Here is an 18,509-nt window from a genome sequence, read left to right on the forward strand (position 1 = left end):
TTGACCAACAGGGCAAACTAAAACAGGTACAGTGTGCTTCGTCATACCACTAATCACATCAGAGAATGTGCTGCGGCTAAGTGAGTGAAAGAGTGAGTGATTGCAGTTTGATCGCCAGGCCTGACTCTCTCTGCCTCTCTTCCTATATCTCTATCTCTCTTTCCCTTATCTGTTTTGCAGTCATTAGCTTGAGGATCAAGGACTCTTAAATGGTAAGAAAAGCAGACGGATCCTTCTAGTCACTAGAATAAGTTGACTATTTTGCAATACCTGTGTGCTGTTTGGTGAAAGATTTTATCAATGGCAAATTAAATGAATTATTTAAGTTACTTTCTTGACTTCTGTGAGGGTATAACAGAAGTCCCTCTTTTGGGACATGCATATCCTGCTTGGTTACTCTAAATAATATTTCCATAATTTTAAGCAGCAAACACAAGGGGGAAAAAACTTTTCTTTGTGGAGTTCTGGAAAAATCCGAAAATATGCCAGTGCCAATATGAGTTAGCTTGACAAGTGTGCGCTGCCTTCAACCCTTTTGATCGTAGCACCCGTTTCTAAAACAAGAGAACATCATCATTGCTTGGCCAAACTTGTGGAAAGAAAGAAAGGAAGGAAGAAACAGAAAAACAAAATTGAGAAATGAAACATTAAGAAGTCAAAAAAATCATTGCCCAAATGCACTGTGACAAATGAATCCAGTGTGAGAATAACATTACGTCAGAAAATTACTCACACAGTATCTAGAAGACAAACACAAAACTGAAAGGAATATTCACCTAAAAATCATAAAGAATGAACGAAAAAATGATGGTGAGTAAATTTGAGTGAACTAATCATTTAAAGACTAGCGCTCCTTTGTGCCCCATACACCATGTCTGTTTCTCCATGCACGCTCTGTGTCTCTCTCTTGATGAAGGTTAACGTGAGGATGTTGGACTCCATGGGCCCCTGCAGTTAATCCACACAGTGCATTCTGCAGGCAAGAGGAATGCGTTGGCTCTCCCAGTTTTAAAAATACTGGCTGCCATAGGTCCCCACACAACTGTCAATGTTCCTCTGGGGAGGAAGGGGGAAAACATTCTTCACTTTATTTTAGGTAGGCAATCAAACCGCAGGCCTAAATCACCGCATGTTCACCCCGGTGCCAGACTCGGGAATTTATAATTACCGGGAATCCGAAAATGGTTGGAAAATAAAAACCGCCTTTGCATATACTATTGCCACCTTTTTTTGCCCGCTGAGGCCGAAGGCAAACGCTTTCACGGTGACGGTCGCTCAACTGAGTATTGTTCCCCCTTCCTCAGCCTTGAGAGGAGGCTCACTAAAACACTAAACTAGCAGTTGGACATTCCATACATTTTTAATAGCATGGCTGCCTCTTTATTTGTTTCCCTAACCCCGTGGCCCGGACTGAATGAATGGCTCTATTGGAGGAGGCAGGCAGGCACAGCGGCATACAGGGTGGAGAGAGAGGAGAGATGGGCTGCCCCAGCTTTCCCAGAGCGCATTGCAGGACTCGTTCACTCACTCATTACTGGGTGGAGGTGGAGCAAGTGAGGAAATGATTACCTGTACAAATGGCCAGCATTTTTTCACAAGCTCTTCATAGGCATGTCTTTTAAAATAGACAGATACATTGGTCATATGTTGGATGATAAATAACCATGCTTCATGTCACAGTGTAAGCCTGGCCTAAAAATGTAAATAATAAAATTAAATAAATAAAAATAAAAATAAAAAATAAAAATGAAATAAAATAATAACCCCTGGATTAGAGGACCGATAAATATTGCACCTGCATTTTGACGCTTTCTGTTAATGCCTGATTGAAATGAAAGCCACACTCAATTACAAAAAGAGTTATTATCATACCATCAATAGTGACTCAAAAAGTCATTCTTGATATTGATTTAGTGAAATATGTGAAACTGATATCACAACAATACTGCATAGAAACACAGTTTGAGTTCTTAAAAAAAAAAAAAAAAACTCCAATACTGCTTAACATCTATAAATATGTATAGCGGTCAAACCATGTGGATAGAAAACATCAAATTTTATCAAATATTTCTAAAATCCAACTCCAATTCCTCATTGAGAAGGCCAGGTTTCTTGTGCTCACACATGTAAACTTACTGACAAAAACAAAACACAGTTTCAACGAGAAGTAAACAACATGATGAAAATAAATTTGCATGTGCTTTTTCAGGATCTGTTATGGGATACACTTTGTTGTGAATAATTCTGCTGTCTGCTATTGACTGATGAGTATTTGTTTGCCTTGTTTATGTGTGTTATGTAAAGGGGAGAGGAAGTCGGTCATTCAGGACAGGAACACACGATCAAGGAGAACTGTATGGTATAGCCATGATGGCACGCTACCGCCTGTGTTATATTTACATACTGTGCATTTTTCCGTCAAAATTTTTAAAAAAACATAACATAGCTTGAAATCAAACGAATGCCACACAGACACATGTATTCTCACACACATATACGAAAGCACATCCTAACTCATCACCTCCAGACCGCTGGGCTTCTCTTCAACATTCCTCAGCTTCCCCCTGCCGTCAAAGAGGTAGTTGAGCAGCCACTGCACTACAAAACCCAGGCAAGCTTTTTAAAACAGGATGTTTGGCTGAGGCCTCCTTCCCCTCAAATAAACAATCCGCAGATCCTGATTTTCTGGAGGCAGGGTGGAAGTACTCCAGTCACATTATTTCCACATCCCGTATCCTGGAGCACTTGGGGCCCTGGGGGAGTGTGGGCAGGCTCTGGGGCTGCGGTGGAAACCTGAGGCCCCATGCCAGGCAACAGGAATAGGGGAGAGGGAGAAAAAAGATAAAAGGAGGGAAAGAGCGAGAGGGGGAGAGATACCAAGGCTGGCCGAGTTGACGGATTATAAGGGGGGAGGGCAAAAGGGTGGCCCAGCACTGTCCACCCCACCGACCGTGGCTCATTTTTCACTGGCATAGTAACACCGTTACAGAAGCAGGGCAGGGTGTGCGTGTGTGGGACTGTTCTGTCTTTCTGTAATATGGACTGGCATGGGTTTTTAGGAAAGAGAGTGGAAACTGAACAGTCCCAATGCAGAACTGTTTAGACGCATAAAGTTATACAGCTCATCATCTGTAGTTTTGCTGTAAATGATGTAATACAGCTGATGTCACTCCCATGATCCTAGTTTACCTCAGCAACGGACGAAATACAGTGCAGTTAAAGTCTTTACATCCAGAAAGGTTTATAATCTTTCTCACATTCAGTGGTTTAAAGGAAAACTTCATCCAAAAATTCTAATTGTCAACTTACACACCCTCATTTCTTGACCATGATGGGAAGTTTGAATGAGTGCTATTTTAATAATATCGATATACTGTTATATTTTTTTATTATATTTTTATATTTGCAGTTTTCATTTTATTTACAGTGTAATTGTTTAGTAATTATGTTATGTGCGTTTTGTTATTTTTATTAGTTATTGTTACTAAAGTTTTACTTTTTTTTATTTTAGTTTTGGTTTCATTTCAGGTAATAATTGAATTATTTCAAATTAAACTTATTTGAGTTAGTTGCCAAGCAACATTTCTTATTTTCATTTAGTTTAAGATTAAGTAACGACAACACTGTTTTGAATATGCAGAAACTCAAATTAAATTTGAGAAAGCAAGATTAACTTGAAATTAAAAGATTAATTTCAAACTGTTACACAGGGGCAGTCATTTGGCTTCAGTACTGGGGCAATGTTTATGGTACTTTCACAATGCTTTTTTTTACTGCTTGATAGTCACTGTATGTTCCTAGTCACTTTATGTTCTCATGTATAGAAAAGAGCAGCGTAAATGTTCTTTAAAATTTGGGTAAGTAAAGGATGACAGAACTTTCATTTTGAGGTGAATTATCCCTTTAAAAGCCCAAACAAATCTGAAAGATTTAGGCATTGACAATGAAAAGAATCTGAAATAGAGGCTAGGTATATTCAGGCATCTGCAAGGCAGCTAATAAGTAGAAGGAAAGTCATCACATGCCTTTTTAAGGCTGTTCGAAATCAATGGATGCAATTAAATCAATGGTAACCAGCACGCCGTCACATGCTTCGATTACTTTGTTTAATCGTTGTACTTTCAGATGCCCTTTTCATGCACTGTAGAAATGAGGTCAGGTCAGACTTAGACAGACTGGCATTTGTGTAGTGCTGCCAGTTTATCAACAACAACAAAAAAAGTCTGTTTTGTGATTCTCTGAGAGGGAAAGTATGCGATTATGCTTGTGTCAGATTATCAGTCAAAACAAAACACATACTGGCCTGTAAAATGGCGCTTTTATGAAAACAAAGAGAAGAAGTTGTACTATCAATACTGTGATCATCTGATGGCTCCTTGTGGTAGCAATGCAACCTGTTCTGCTCAGTTTGGATTCAACAAATTTAATACTTCATGGCGCTAACTCATTTTCCACTAAAATGATGCAAATGTTGCTCTCTGAACCAGCAAGTCTTAGCATAACCATAATAGATCCAGAATGGACACCAACACCAGCAGTAACATCCGGTCTCACTGTCTTTATTTTTCAGTCACAATCCTGATTAGTTTGGTAAAGTCCAATACTGTTGAATGAGGCTGTCAATGCTTTCCATTTTTAAGACACTGATAGACCTCAAGAACATACACCGCAGTGTAAACATCACAAAGCCCCAAGAGAGAACCCAGAGTAAAATTATAGAACACCAAACCAATCCTATCTATACCTGACTGAGCCTTTCCTCCTCCTCAGGCCAGAACGGCTCTTCATAAACCTATACCCGCACAGCCAACCGACCGCTTTTCCTACATTCCCAAGAAACATAAACACAACAAAACATAATGGCACCACAGGGTTCCTCAGAGGGATATGGGGTCTCTCTTACAGTGATGACACACAACCACAGTAAGTTCTCACTGTGATTGCAGCGTCTCATGATATGAACGCATATGGATGAAAACATGTTGCGTTTGCTTATTTTTTTTCTCATCTGGTGACAAATTCTAGTGGGTTTATTAGGGTGCATCTCTCAGCTGTAGCACATGTATGACTGGTCTGAAAATGATTTGTAAACAGCCACTGGTCATCACACACACTACTAATCACTGGGGAAAAAACAATTCTAATGCTCTGCAGCAGGGATGAGCATCATTCAGAATTCAAATGAGATTTTTTTCATTTCACTTCAATTGCTGTATTACTAACAAATAGATTTGCTCTCAGAAATTAAAGTAGACAGACAGACAGACAGACAGACATATAGATAGATAGACAGACAGACAGATAGATAGATAGATAGATAGATAGATAGATAGATAGATAGATAGATAGATAGATAGATAGATAGATAGATAGATAGATAGATAGATAGATTTTTACTTGAACTAAAATTTTAATTCCAATATAACATCCAGTGAGTGTATCCCATTCAATTCAAAATCATGACAAAATTGAGCCGACCATTATGATCATGCTGACATTCTCAGTCAGCATCGGGAGCACAGAGTATGAGGAGACCACCTCCTCTCAATACAGGGACTTGTGAACCACAAAGATCACAAAAACCCCAATACAGAGGAAACACAAACTCACATGCATGCAGTTATACAGGAAGTAATGAGACCTACTTCAAAGAGCATAATTCTGATCTCCACACGGCCACAACAAGGAGTGAGGAAACAGGTGGGCTGCATTACAACCCAGTCACAGCTACAGAATGTGACTGAAACACACACACACACACACACACACACACACACACACACACACACACACACACACACACACACACACACACACACACACACACACACACACACACACACACACATTTTTACAGACACACATGTAGCTCATCACGACCACATGTTTTGACGGCCATGCTTTGAAAACATAGTGAACACTTAATCAATAGTTGTTCGTTGACACACAGTGTAGACATCAACTGACAAACACAGTTGCTTTTAAACGAGAGAAACTGCGGGTGAAACGGGGAGATAGACATAAAGATACAAACAACACAAACATACAGAGGTGTACCCAAACACACAGAAGAGCACACATCACAGACACCAACACAAACATTCAGAAATATTCACACGGATTCCAGAATGTGCCACAAAAAAAACAAAAAAAAGTGCCCAAGCTAAATTTATGCAAAATCTAACGCACTGCACTTTAAACAAACTCATTGAGGCCTCAAGACATCAAAGATCTACTACATAAATAGCCTCAGATCTCAAGCGTCCAGGCACTGTCTTTCAAACCAAGACACCAAATTCTCTAAAATCTCGCCCTTGGGCGGCAGGGAGTTTTCATCAGACTCGTTGAGATGTGTTCTGTTGCTATTGTCAGACAGAGTGGATGAGTGTTTAGAGCAGGAGTTACACTCGCCCAGGGGGCTGCAATCTGCTCCCCTGCCACCTTCGGGCCCCCTGGCCTCACTTTTAAGAGCTTTACTAGTTCCTGCATGTGGGTGGGGTGGGATAAGGGACTCAGAGTGGGTGGATGGCCATATGCATGAACGCTTTTAGATCCTGTTTCTTTTCTTTCTTTATAGGTAGCATAAAGGAAAGGGATGAATTTCCATAGGTCACTCTCTCCAAATCTACATACCTTATGTTGGTTTATTTTGAGAGAGTCACCCATGGAATTTTTATCAAATTCAGCTAATGGCATTTTTGTAAAACTGTTCAATGCCTCACAAAAAGTTATTATGAGCTCTACTGAAAAAGATTTCCGATTTTCTTGTTCAGATACACCGGTATTAATATTCTTGCCAATACATTATTAAAATTCTATACAATTTAGTCTTTAAAAATGACATTTAAAAAACAGTGTTGCTAAAACTTTTTAAAGGTTAAGTGAACGTTAGACAATGATAAAAGTAAAGACCCGTTCCCACCAAGAATGATGACAATAAAGATAACTATATTAGTGTCCACACCAGCGAATGATATAGTTCTGTTTATTATAATCGCGTGCAGCAGTTTTGTTGTCTTCCGCTTTAAAATGCACTAGTTCGTTAAAGCAGGATGGATTATGATTGGCTTCCAATATTTTTATCGTTCGTTTGCTAGAAAAAAAATGTTCCGACAATATAATTTATCTGTGCCGTTATAGTTACAGGTGTGGACTCCTATTCTTTTATATTTAGAACTATATCTTTATCATTTAGTTATCATCATTGGTGAGAATATCTTTAAATTCTACAAATTAATTTAGGAATCACAACATTATAAATGTACAATATAAAAAAAGAGTATTCATTTCCCAAACATTACATTTAACAGTGATACTAAAACAATTTAAAGGATAAGTGAGCATTAGATTATGGAAAATGTAATCTATGTGTAAAAATAGGGGAAATGAGCATGCATAATTACATACTAAATATCAACCGATAACCAACATGGCACCACATGCACACTATATTTGTTCTTGTTAAGTCAGTATAGGACAATAAAAAACATATAGTTGAAAATGATCCCGCATACAAGCTAAAAAGGCCTGACTATGTACCTACAAGCAAATCATAGCTCACACAGACCCAATCCAGAGAAAAAAACATCTCAGCAAGCATTTGAAACATCATTTGTTTGCACAAGGAGTGTCGCCAGCCTGTGAAGTGGTGGTGACAGGGTCCATGAAGCCACAAGCTCAGGTAGCTCCTTCTGGGAAAGGGGGCAGATTGACTCGCTCGCTTTGAAAGCTATTTCTAGCACTGCAAAACAAGGACTTAGCCTTTCTGTCTCTGCGGCCATGATCCTCCGCATACACTGTGCGGTTCCAGTTTTATGAGAGAAACGTGTTGGTTTCATTCCATAAGAGGGGAGTGTTTCATCTCAAACCATGACACAAAACTGTTTCTCCTCTATTCTCTCGGTGTGGCCCTTTCACAGGAACGGAAAAAAGCCCACTCCGGTCAAGATAGAGCCATAAAGGCTGATCCGTGTGTGCGTGTTCCGATACGCGCTGTTGTGTGCAGAGCGTATAACGTGACTCGGTGTGCTCGAGTGTGTGTGTGTGTGTCCCTGCGAGCTTGGATCTTATTACAGTTTGATCCCACTCAAATATTTCTGAAAGAAAACAGAGGAGGGGAGGCAGGCTCTATGGCCAGCCAACACGGCCCACTGAACCTCTGCTGGGCTCACAATGAGAGCTTTATCTCCACTCCTAATGGCCTTTAATGAGGAGGAGCAAAGCACAACATAAAAAACAAATTACCTGCAAAGTTTGCTCATTTATTCAAACACACTCCATGGGAACTCGCAGAGCTTAGGACAGCAGAAGGTATGCCTTGCTGTTTTCTTTGCATTTTAGACTTTTACAGAGCATGTTACGCCTTCCTGACCCTGCAGATGGATGCAAAACTAATGTCTATGGAATACTGCTGCCCAACTTTGAGATTTGCATTACAAAAAAAGGAGACTAAAAGGGAAAACACCCTCTGCATGCTCACTGAAAAAAGTGAGCATGCAGAGGGAAAAAGTAAATATCTGGTGCAAGGTCACCATCACAGGCACGTAGCCTTTGTTTGAACAAAGATGTTACCACATGAGCTCTCCGGGACTGGAAAAAAATAGCAACAAGTCTGACAATGGTATCACAGGCCATGCTGACAGAGCAACATTATATTTCAGAGCCGAAATATTTTTAAATTAGAAAACTCACCTGAGAATTCCCCTTGGGTGACGTTAGGCGAGCTGGCAGCCTCTGTTTCAGTGTAAGACAGTGTGGAATCTGACAGATCTGAAGAGATAAAGGATCTGGTTACAGTTTGAAGTTAATTAGAAATTTCAAAAATTATTTTTCATTTGATGATACAACTAGGAATTTTAAAATACTGGTAAAAAACAACATGCCATTGTTTTAATTTCAATTGTTAATATTTATATTATATAAATAATACAGTTTAAAAGATTGGGGTATGTTTTTTTTTACAAATATAAAACTTTTATTTAGCAAGGATGCATTAAATTGATCAAAAGAGACAGTAAATACATTTATAATTTAATAATTAAAATTATTTCAAATAAATGTTTTTTCTTATGGACTTTCTATTCATTAAAGAATCATGAAGAATCATTAAAATATAAAAACTGTTTTTTAAATTATAATATTTCACAATATTACTGTTTTTACTGTATTTTTCATTAAATAAAGGCAGCTTTGGTGAGCCTAACAGACTTCATAACCAAACATTAATATATCTTACGACCCCAAACTTTGAACAGTAGTGTACAATTTATAAAGCGTTTTACATAAAGTTCTGTCAGGACCACTATCGTCAAATACGATTGACGATTAGCATACAGTTTGGATTGCCGGTATGGTTCCTTTCTGGGCAAGAACTCCCTGCGCATCCATGCAGCCTAGCATAGATAAGAGCAGGGAGAACAGCAATAAACCCCCTTAAAACAGAACAGAACCAACATGAATGTGCAGATATCATTCATTCGATATTTTAAAGTACAACATAATTCGAGAATATGATTCAAGGGAATCAGAATGCCAAATCCTGACTGACGAGAGGAGGAGCTGGGGATATAGGAGGGTAATTAGATCTTGAGAAATGTGATAGCTGCTGATAATACTGAAGGAGGTTATGTATAGAACGAGGTTATATATGTTTACAGTGATGGGCGTCGTATTCTTATAGGTAAACGTGGATCAACTGAGAGTCGGCTGACGCGAGCTTGACTAACGTGACCTCCCAGAACTGACGCTACACTTGATAAGTGTGTTCACTAGCATATTAGTTATTGCTTTGCTATTGAGTATCAAGAAATGTCATTGTATTGGTATTAACAGTAGAAATGTTGATCAGAAATATGTGTTATCAGGCGGCTCTCTGCCCACAAAAGCATCAGTTCCAGATGGTACCTTCTCTCCACCCCACCTCCCGTCAACAGTGTGCCCGATGTTGAGCTATGGCACTGAGAGGATATCCCAGCCCAGTGCCAGGCCACAGCATCCCTCACAACAGAGAGGGCCCAGCCCAGGCCGGCTCCAGATTGGCATGCTGAAAATGGGCCTGCCGGATACTGGCTGCAGCGTCCACTGGCTCTCAGTTGGTCACTGTGCCTAATTGCTACCATTAAAATTCTTCACGTTGTTCTACTTTTTGCTTCCCCTTTGGCTCTCAGTAAAGCCAGGGATTCAACCGGTGGATGACAACTGATGGCACTGACTTATTTTGGCTAGGTCATTTTGTTACACAGATTACTTTATTAAATTTGTCAGTAAATTATCTCCTATCATCTGTTCCCTCAGAATGTATATGCACAACAATTTAAATAAATACATATTTAATCAGCAATTAGAGCATGTGTGCAACTTACCCAGTGGCTTGTGTTCTTCGCTGGGGGAAAGTCTTGAGTATGGAGGAGGGGGTGACTCTAAAATATGACAAGAGTATGATTATAATTGGAATAGAAAAATACGGGGAAATCAATTAGAGATATATTATTTAATCCTGAACGACTATATTGGGTCTATGAAAAAAAGCACTTATTTTAAATGAAAATACACAATGTTGACAACATGCAGTCTTTTCTACGGCACAGTGGAAAATGTATGCATAGGTCCATATGGAATCTGCATACACAAAACTACATAGAAAGTATTTCTACAAAATTAAAACGCCTGCCATTCAGAAAGATCTACACTTCCCCTGCTCACGTACAGGATTATTAAAAACAATTTACTAATTAAGAGTGCACTACTCTTATTCATATTATTATTCACATTTTACCATGTTTAACACCATTCCGGAGTTCAATTCCCCAGAATCACACAGATTTTCACAAATACAGAGCAGATAATGTGTGAGAGAAAAAGGTGCTTCATGTTATACATCAACATTTTGCAACAAATAGTACACCTGAAAAACATAAATCACAAATGCTCAAACTTAATATGTATATCTTAATAGCAGCTCAGTTTAAAACTGTAATTCTCTGGTGAATAGCCTATACTCTGACCGCTATGTTTTTTTGTTTTTTAATTATTAAAATAAAAGATTATAGTAAAAGATTAAAACAAACACCTCGGATAAAAAAAAAACATTTATTAAGGAATTTGGGTGGGCCTGTAAACAAACTTTTTCTAAACACACATAGCCTACACAATAATGTGCAGCAGGTCTATATACAAATATTTCATTCATTTTAATCTTAAGGCAAATCTCATCTGAAGCTTAATAAAACACTGCCTGTTTTAGGTGATTCACCATATAATGGCATGGACATCAATTAAACGATTTTTCCATTTAAAATTAATACAAAACTAGCCTACTTGTATAATCCTGTATATAATTAAGTTTTTCATCTTTTTAATTCGCAAAACCTAATCTAGTAACAATGTAAACCACTAAAAGTTCGACGGCACAAAGGGGGAAAAAAGTCTCTGGACAAGTAATGACCTCGCCTTATGGTAGTGGGGGGGAAAGAAAAGCATAATGTGGACTGTCTCTTTAAGAGTGGCGGCAGTAATTGCCAGGATCCTAAACTCAGTCACTCAGATACACAGCGAGTCAGTCTGGCGCCAGTTGTATGCAAACTGTATATTACCGCCACTCCTTCACCTAAATAGCATGAGGGGTCCTCCTCAGGAAGAAAACGACTTTTAAAGCGCAACTTGAAACTGATACCATTTCAAAGCGATAAAGTCTTTGCAAAAAAAGGAAACGTAGCCTAAACACTGCCATCTAATAAATCTACAACAAACACAAAGCAAAATAAAAGTATGTATCGCTAAACATTGATAAACAAATCCCGAAGTAAAAGATAGTTTCCTTATAGCCCTTGCTAAATAGGCTACTTGGAAATGTTTGCTTAAACACTGTTTTGGGTTACGTGGTAAATGCTCACACGGGCATAGGGCAACACCTGAACAATAGGATTTCTCGCTTTAACGTCGTCTGTGAAAATTAACCTTGAAAAAACCCGTCAAAGCCATTGATGAAGTTTGAAGATTGAGAGGGCTCTGTTGTTCAATCGCATGAAAGAAATACCATCTTCATGGGGACACGCATGAGAGCCTGTGAGCTATGTGTGTCTACAGAGAACAGAGGCGAGAGAGAGGGGCTGCTGTCTCCCTCAAGCGTCCCTGCTCTGAGAAACTCCAATAAAACGCTGAGCAAAGAGTGTAATTGTCAGCCTTGAAGCCTTTGATTAAAAATATTTATCTTAATGCGAGGATTTATTATGGAAAAACTGACTTATAGGTTGCCAAGTGCCTCAGGTTCCCAATGGTATCTTCACAAGATGTCAATCTATAGGCTACTGTCAATGAATGCTAGGAATTCTAACCATTAACCCATCAATCTGTGGAATTTTACTCTACTCTGCTTTTTTCATTATTATTTTTTTGGAGACTAGAGATTTGGTTGAGAGAGACTTAACATGTCAACATCTGAAATGTAGAAATTAACAATTATTGGTGATTATGAGCCTTGTGAGAGGAAAGAATCCAGCAATTGACTATAGCCTATGCTAAATTACTTAACTAAGGAACTGGTAGAAATGAAAACTTTTTTAAGCTTCTTGAACCCCTTGGTCTTAGATTTAAGATCTTTTAGGGCACACAGCCAGTGTTTACGAGATTAGACTCAAGGAAAATTCTCTAAAAAAAAAAAGAAAAGCCTGGGCTATAATAACTTCCCTCTAACCATTTATTCTACTGATCAACTATTTGAGGCAACTATTTGGAGAATATTACTTATTGACCAGCAGAAAGTTAATAAACCCAGTGGAGTCATTTGTATCAAGGATAGGCCTACGTTCACAAATGCTGTCTATCTTCAATTCAGTAACCTGGAATTAACACGATTAAAAACGCCATGTATTTTTTTATGTAGGTTAATTATGTTTGTATATTATTTTTGCCAATGTAGTTTCCTCGTAACAACTTGATTTTTGGGAAATAATGAAGTAGCAGAAAATAAAAACAGTATAGTAGGCTAAGGCTACAGAGCTTGTAGCCTACATTATGGATAATGTGTAAATTCAAATTGTAATTATTAGTCGCTGTTGTCAATACTGTAGCCTATATTTAAAGCACTGAAACGTAATTGCTTACTTTTTATTGAGAACATTATAGCCTATTTTTTTACACTGAAAAGCAAAGCTAAATTCTCCTTTGCTACTGCACTCAATTTTATCAATGGCATTCTGTAGTATATGAATCACTGTAACAACAGTTTCAATGTAACTGTTGGGGAAACCCTGAGGGAAAAGCTTTGCCATTACAGCAGGTGTAAATCAAAGCATAATAACGAGAAATATAGCCTAAGTATTAGACATAATAATCGTCAATGGGATCTTCGCTTACCTGGCCCACAGAGTCGGCTGTAATGATATGGATTGCAGCACACTACCGGATCGTCCTGAGCTCCGAAGCTCTTGCACTCACAGAGCGCTTTAAGCTGGGCCGTGTGCTGCAGGTCTGACCATCGATAAAGCTTACAGATGAGCAGCTGTGGAGGAGCCATGTGGCCGCCTAACCGCAGCTCGGTCCGCGATACCATCACGCAGTCGCTCGGCACCCCTCCTTTGGACTCCACGGCTTCAAACAAAGTATCCAAGGTTTTCTCCTTTAGCCTTTTTAATAGCGAATAGGTGGCGGTCTTGAGCTCCTGCTCCATGACGGAGTGAGGTTTCGTCTCCTGGCTCTCAAGAGGACCGGGGTCCCGAGAACCAATGTTCCTCAGCCCGAACTGGCACGAGCCAGGCTCCGGGTTTCTAGATCCAAAATGATGGTCCCGATCTTTAAATAAACAGCAAGTGACTGTTCTACAATCGCTGTCCTGCACAGACCGAGGGCTTCCCATCGTACACACCGTACCCCCATCTTGGTCCAAAACGCCCCCTGAGGTGCCACCACCGCTGCTCTCAGTGGGATTCCTCGTACACACTTCCCCATAGTCCACGCCAGGCGACCCGCTCGGGGTCATCGGTCTGAACTCCGTCTTGGGAATTTTCTCTGGGTTGGTGCCAAGCAGATCGTCTCGAGACCCCTCGCCGCCTTTGCCATATCCATCGCCCCCCTCTTTATCTGGAATCAAACGGCTTCTCCAGAGTCGCCGCACAAGACCTGAGCGTTTCGTCCTGAACATACGACAACTTGAAACTCTAGATGAGTTATTTACGTTCAGATCTTAGCGATTTAAAACTATTTCTGAGCTCGTGCAACATTAATGTTGGTCGAATGCCGTGCAGCGCGTGCACACAGCCGGGCACCATATATTGGTGGCAAAACCACAACATTAGTTTTGAAGGCACAATGTTATATTGCATTAAATACAGAAAACGTCAAACAACCGCAAGGCTACACAGAAACGCATTCATCCTAGAAGAACGCTGTCAGTAGCCTACATGTGAACACCGTTTGGAAAGTTTTTAGATTTCAAATGCACTAAGGGTTTTAACTACATCAAATACATTTGTTGTAAAAAAAAAAAAAAAAAAAAAAACCTACGCGAAAGGCTACACTAGTCGCGCGCTCTCAAATGTTTTCGGACTTTGAAACACGTTCAAATCCACTCTTCAACAGCGGGTCTGGTGGCATGAATGAAGCTGCTCCTCGGCGAATTAAATCCACAGACAATTCCTCACAGACTTCACTATTCCGGTTGTTTTTCACTATTCCAGCGCACTCTTTTTTGCGATCCAAAAATATCCTTATGCGCGCGCCGGGGCCAGAAAAAGGAACAATCCGTGGAATTATAGTGTGCTTCTGGTTCCGTGTTCAGACCTGGTCAAACTGCAAACCAGATCTCTCTCTCTTTCTCCGTTTCTCTCCCTTTTTCCTTTTTTCTCTCCCTGTCACACACACACACATACACACACACATAGGGCCCCCGAGGAGAGCGATGGAGCCATTGGCTGACTACCATCATGTGCTAGTCTAGACACTTTGGCGGCTCTGAGCTGCACTGATTGTTGCGCAAACAAGGTTTCAAGTTTCTTAACTCTTAAAGGCGTAACATCCATCTACTTCTATTTCTTCATATATCCTAAGATGATTGTTTATTCTAAGCAGAGGAAGAATTGCGAGTAAATTAGAACTAATGTAAAAACCCAAGAATTATTTAACAAATATTTCCAAGATAATGTCAATGCGACTTTACTGCGGTCATAACTTCATTTAGAGTTTTGTGGAGTCGGAAGCTGTTTCCGACTTGTACACTCTACAATTTACCATTCTTCTTTTTTTTAATACAAAATATCATCTAATATATGCCTAAGACAAATGGCATCTGCACAGGACAATAACAAACCATTCAAAGTCTTTAAAGGTGCACTCGGAAAGTTTTTATGTTTGTTTAGCAGCCTGTTAATTACTGCAAAAGTACCATAGGTTTTGGACATTATACTGACACCTATAGGTTTGGATGCATTAAGTTTGTTTATCTTTATTTTTGTCTATATTTTCTCATACTACACATGAAAATATGGAAGAAACGATGATCTCTAAAAGATGTGGTGGCTGTAATGCTATGGTTTTAGTATTATTATTTTTATTACTGTTATTATTAATTGTAGTAATTAATTCACTGGATGATGTGGTGTCAACATGATGGTGCCCATGAAGGGGCAACCTTCTCCATGTAGAATAAAACAGCTTTTTAATGATACATCTTAGTTTCACATGAGTGATCATTAATGACATTTCTCAAATGTGCTATTCATTTCTTTATCCGTTAAACATTTTTAAACATTTTTAGCAAGAATTACTGAGTATAAACATTTGTATCTTCTAAGGTCCCACTGATAACTTGTACATTATTTAGCTGAATTTCTTGCATTTCTTTTAATTTATAGTTGAGAACTACTCTTATTTTCTACAATATCTGTCTTATACAGTAACTGCCATGTTGCTCATGTACCTGGCAAATACATCCAAATCAGATTCTAAAACAGTTTTTGTGTGTGTGATGCAAAGTGAGTATTACCTGCACATTAGGAATTTTCAGTGGCCTGGGAAGCTTGCAAATTCCATAGAATGACCTCATGAGGTGCAAGCGACTCTCATTCGGGTGTGAATTCTCGCAATGGGTCATGCAGAGACTGTGAGGTGCAATACACCCCCCCACACACACACACACATTTATGACCCTGGATGACAAAACCAGTCATATGGGTCATTTTTTTGAAATTGAGATTTATACATCACATGAAAGGTGAATAAATAAGCTTTCCATTGATGTATGGTTTGTTATGATATAACAATATTTGGCCGATATACAACTATTTGAAAATCTGGAATCTGAGGGTGCAAGAAAATCGAAACATTGAGAAAATCGCCTTTAAAGTTGTCCATTTATGTTCACGATTGTACTGCATTCACTCACAAAAATAAATGTTTTATACATTTATGGTAGAAAATTTCAAAAATTTCTTCATGGAACATGATCTTTACTTAATATCCTGATGATTTTTGGCATAAAAGAAAAATTGATAATTTTGACCCATACAATGTATTGTTGGCTATTCCCACAAATATACCCGTGCTACTTAAGACTGGTTTTGTGATCCAGGGTCACATTTAAAAAAAAATATATATATATATAAATATATATACTGTATATACTATCCTTACCCTGAGATGTAAACCCAATGTGCCTTGTTCTTTGACTGAGTCATTTCAATTTTAATGTATAGGCTAGTTCATTTTCATTCAAGAATTTTTTTTTAACACTTTATTGTACGGTATCCTTGTTAAATATGTAATATGTACTTACCATAGTAATAACAGTAAATTATGTATAATTACATGCAACTAACCCTCAACCAAGCCCTAATCCTACCCTAACCCTACCACATGTAGTTAATTAATATGACTCAGTAGCCTACTTAAATATATAATTACACTGTAACAATGACACCTTAAAAAAATGATATATGTATATATATATAATTTATTTATTATATATTATTTATATATACGTGTATAGATATAAATAACATAAAATTTATATTCAAACTATCACTTTTCTGTGCTATTTTGTATTTTGTTCACTCTTGCACATAAAGGGTTAAAGACTGGCTGGAGTAGAGCAGGCGGGGCGACGACTCTCAGTGTATTAACTTGCTCAAAGTAGCAAAAGTTCAGTAATAAACCCTGCCGATTGGTTCCCCAACATTTACGACATGCCCCCCGGAGACAGGGATTGGATGGAACAGGGAAAAAACGCAAATAGACTCGCCCACTGTTGTTACAATTGACAGTGAATGAAATAAATTTCCCGGCAGCTTGCCAGCAAGCAGAGCACAGTATTTGACACGCTTATTCGGCAACAAGCTATGTAAATACAATCTTAACAATGGATTTGTGCTGACAGCCTTATTTATCAAGTGATCAAGAGGATGTGAAATTAAACTGTGTGGGAGGAGATCCAATTCCAATCCAAATCAACCAATAAGAACTCCAAGTATCCTAAAATAAAAAATTTAGGTAAGGCGTTATAATAACTTTCATTAATAAATCACTAACAAACATTACACACTGCTTAATGGATCATTAAATAATCAAATTGCTGGAAATATGAGATAATGTGCTTGTTAATGTTTACTAATGAACTTATTAAACATTACATAATCATTAAAAGACCATTATTTAATGCAAATTAAAATGCTTGAAAATGTCAGTAAACTTGGTTGGTTAAGGGGTCAACAGTGTACATACACTGTAAAAAAAAAAAAAAGTTGCTGCCTTAAATTTTTAAGTATTAATTTAAACTTAAATCACGTTAAATTGACTTTAACTCATCAAAATATGTTTTTCTCATTTTTTAAAGTCAATGTAAAAGCATAACTTATTGATCATATTATCTTTTACAGTGCAGGGGTCAATTTGATTACTAAGGAAACTTGGTTCAAACTGTTCATATAACATTGTTTTAATAAATGAAAAAGAGCTTTCTCCTGTTGATGATTCAAGAATATCCCGTTTAAGGATAAAGTATAGTGTTATTGTTATAGCATTAAAAACATGTTTTGCACCCAAATTATAATAACAAAAACAATATGTTTTGTCTTTACCAAGCATTTAGCTAACCTTAACTAACCATCTTTTACACAAACATTGTTACATAGCTGAAAGTCCAATGCCCATAATACATTTATAAACAATTACAAATGATAAACAAACAGTTTCAACTTTAGATTGGGTACTGCAAAACATGAACAAATAATTAAAAAAATATTTGAAAATATGTGTAAAAGGGTGAATTCAGGTCATTTGGGACACTTTTGCCTACTAAATGATTTGTAAACATTTATGAACATTTACAAATAATGAATATAGTGTCAACTTTAGAGTGGGTATTGCAAAAACATGAACAAATAATTAATAACTGATTTGTAAGAATGTGTAAATAGTAGAAGTATGCATACACCACAAAAATGAATACCAAATAACTTCTACAGACTGTCGTTATGAGTTAATGAAGAATATTAACATGAATAGTGTGTAATGTCCTTAAA

General features: G+C 38.0%; 1 protein-coding gene across 1 annotated transcript in view; it reads right to left on the bottom strand.

Annotated features, from left to right (window-relative positions):
• Nucleotides 1-14,802, bottom strand: part of smad6b (SMAD family member 6b) — a 28,887-nt gene extending 14,085 nt beyond the window's left edge. Inside the window, exons 1-3 of the mRNA XM_077248916.1 lie at nt 13,354-14,802; nt 10,362-10,418; nt 8,692-8,769 (exon numbers count right to left, since the gene is read on the bottom strand). Of these exons, the coding sequence (XP_077105031.1) occupies nt 8,692-8,769; nt 10,362-10,418; nt 13,354-14,137 (919 nt within the window). The 5' untranslated portion in view covers nt 14,138-14,802. The remainder of the gene's footprint in view (nt 1-8,691; nt 8,770-10,361; nt 10,419-13,353) is intronic.
• Nucleotides 14,803-18,509: the final 3,707 nt, after the last annotated feature.

The sequence above is a fragment of the Siphateles boraxobius genome, unplaced genomic scaffold, assembly GCF_051911475.1.
Source record: "Siphateles boraxobius isolate OS27281-9 unplaced genomic scaffold, OSU_SipBor_1 31, whole genome shotgun sequence".
Classification (NCBI taxonomy): Eukaryota; Metazoa; Chordata; class Actinopteri; order Cypriniformes; family Leuciscidae; genus Siphateles; species Siphateles boraxobius.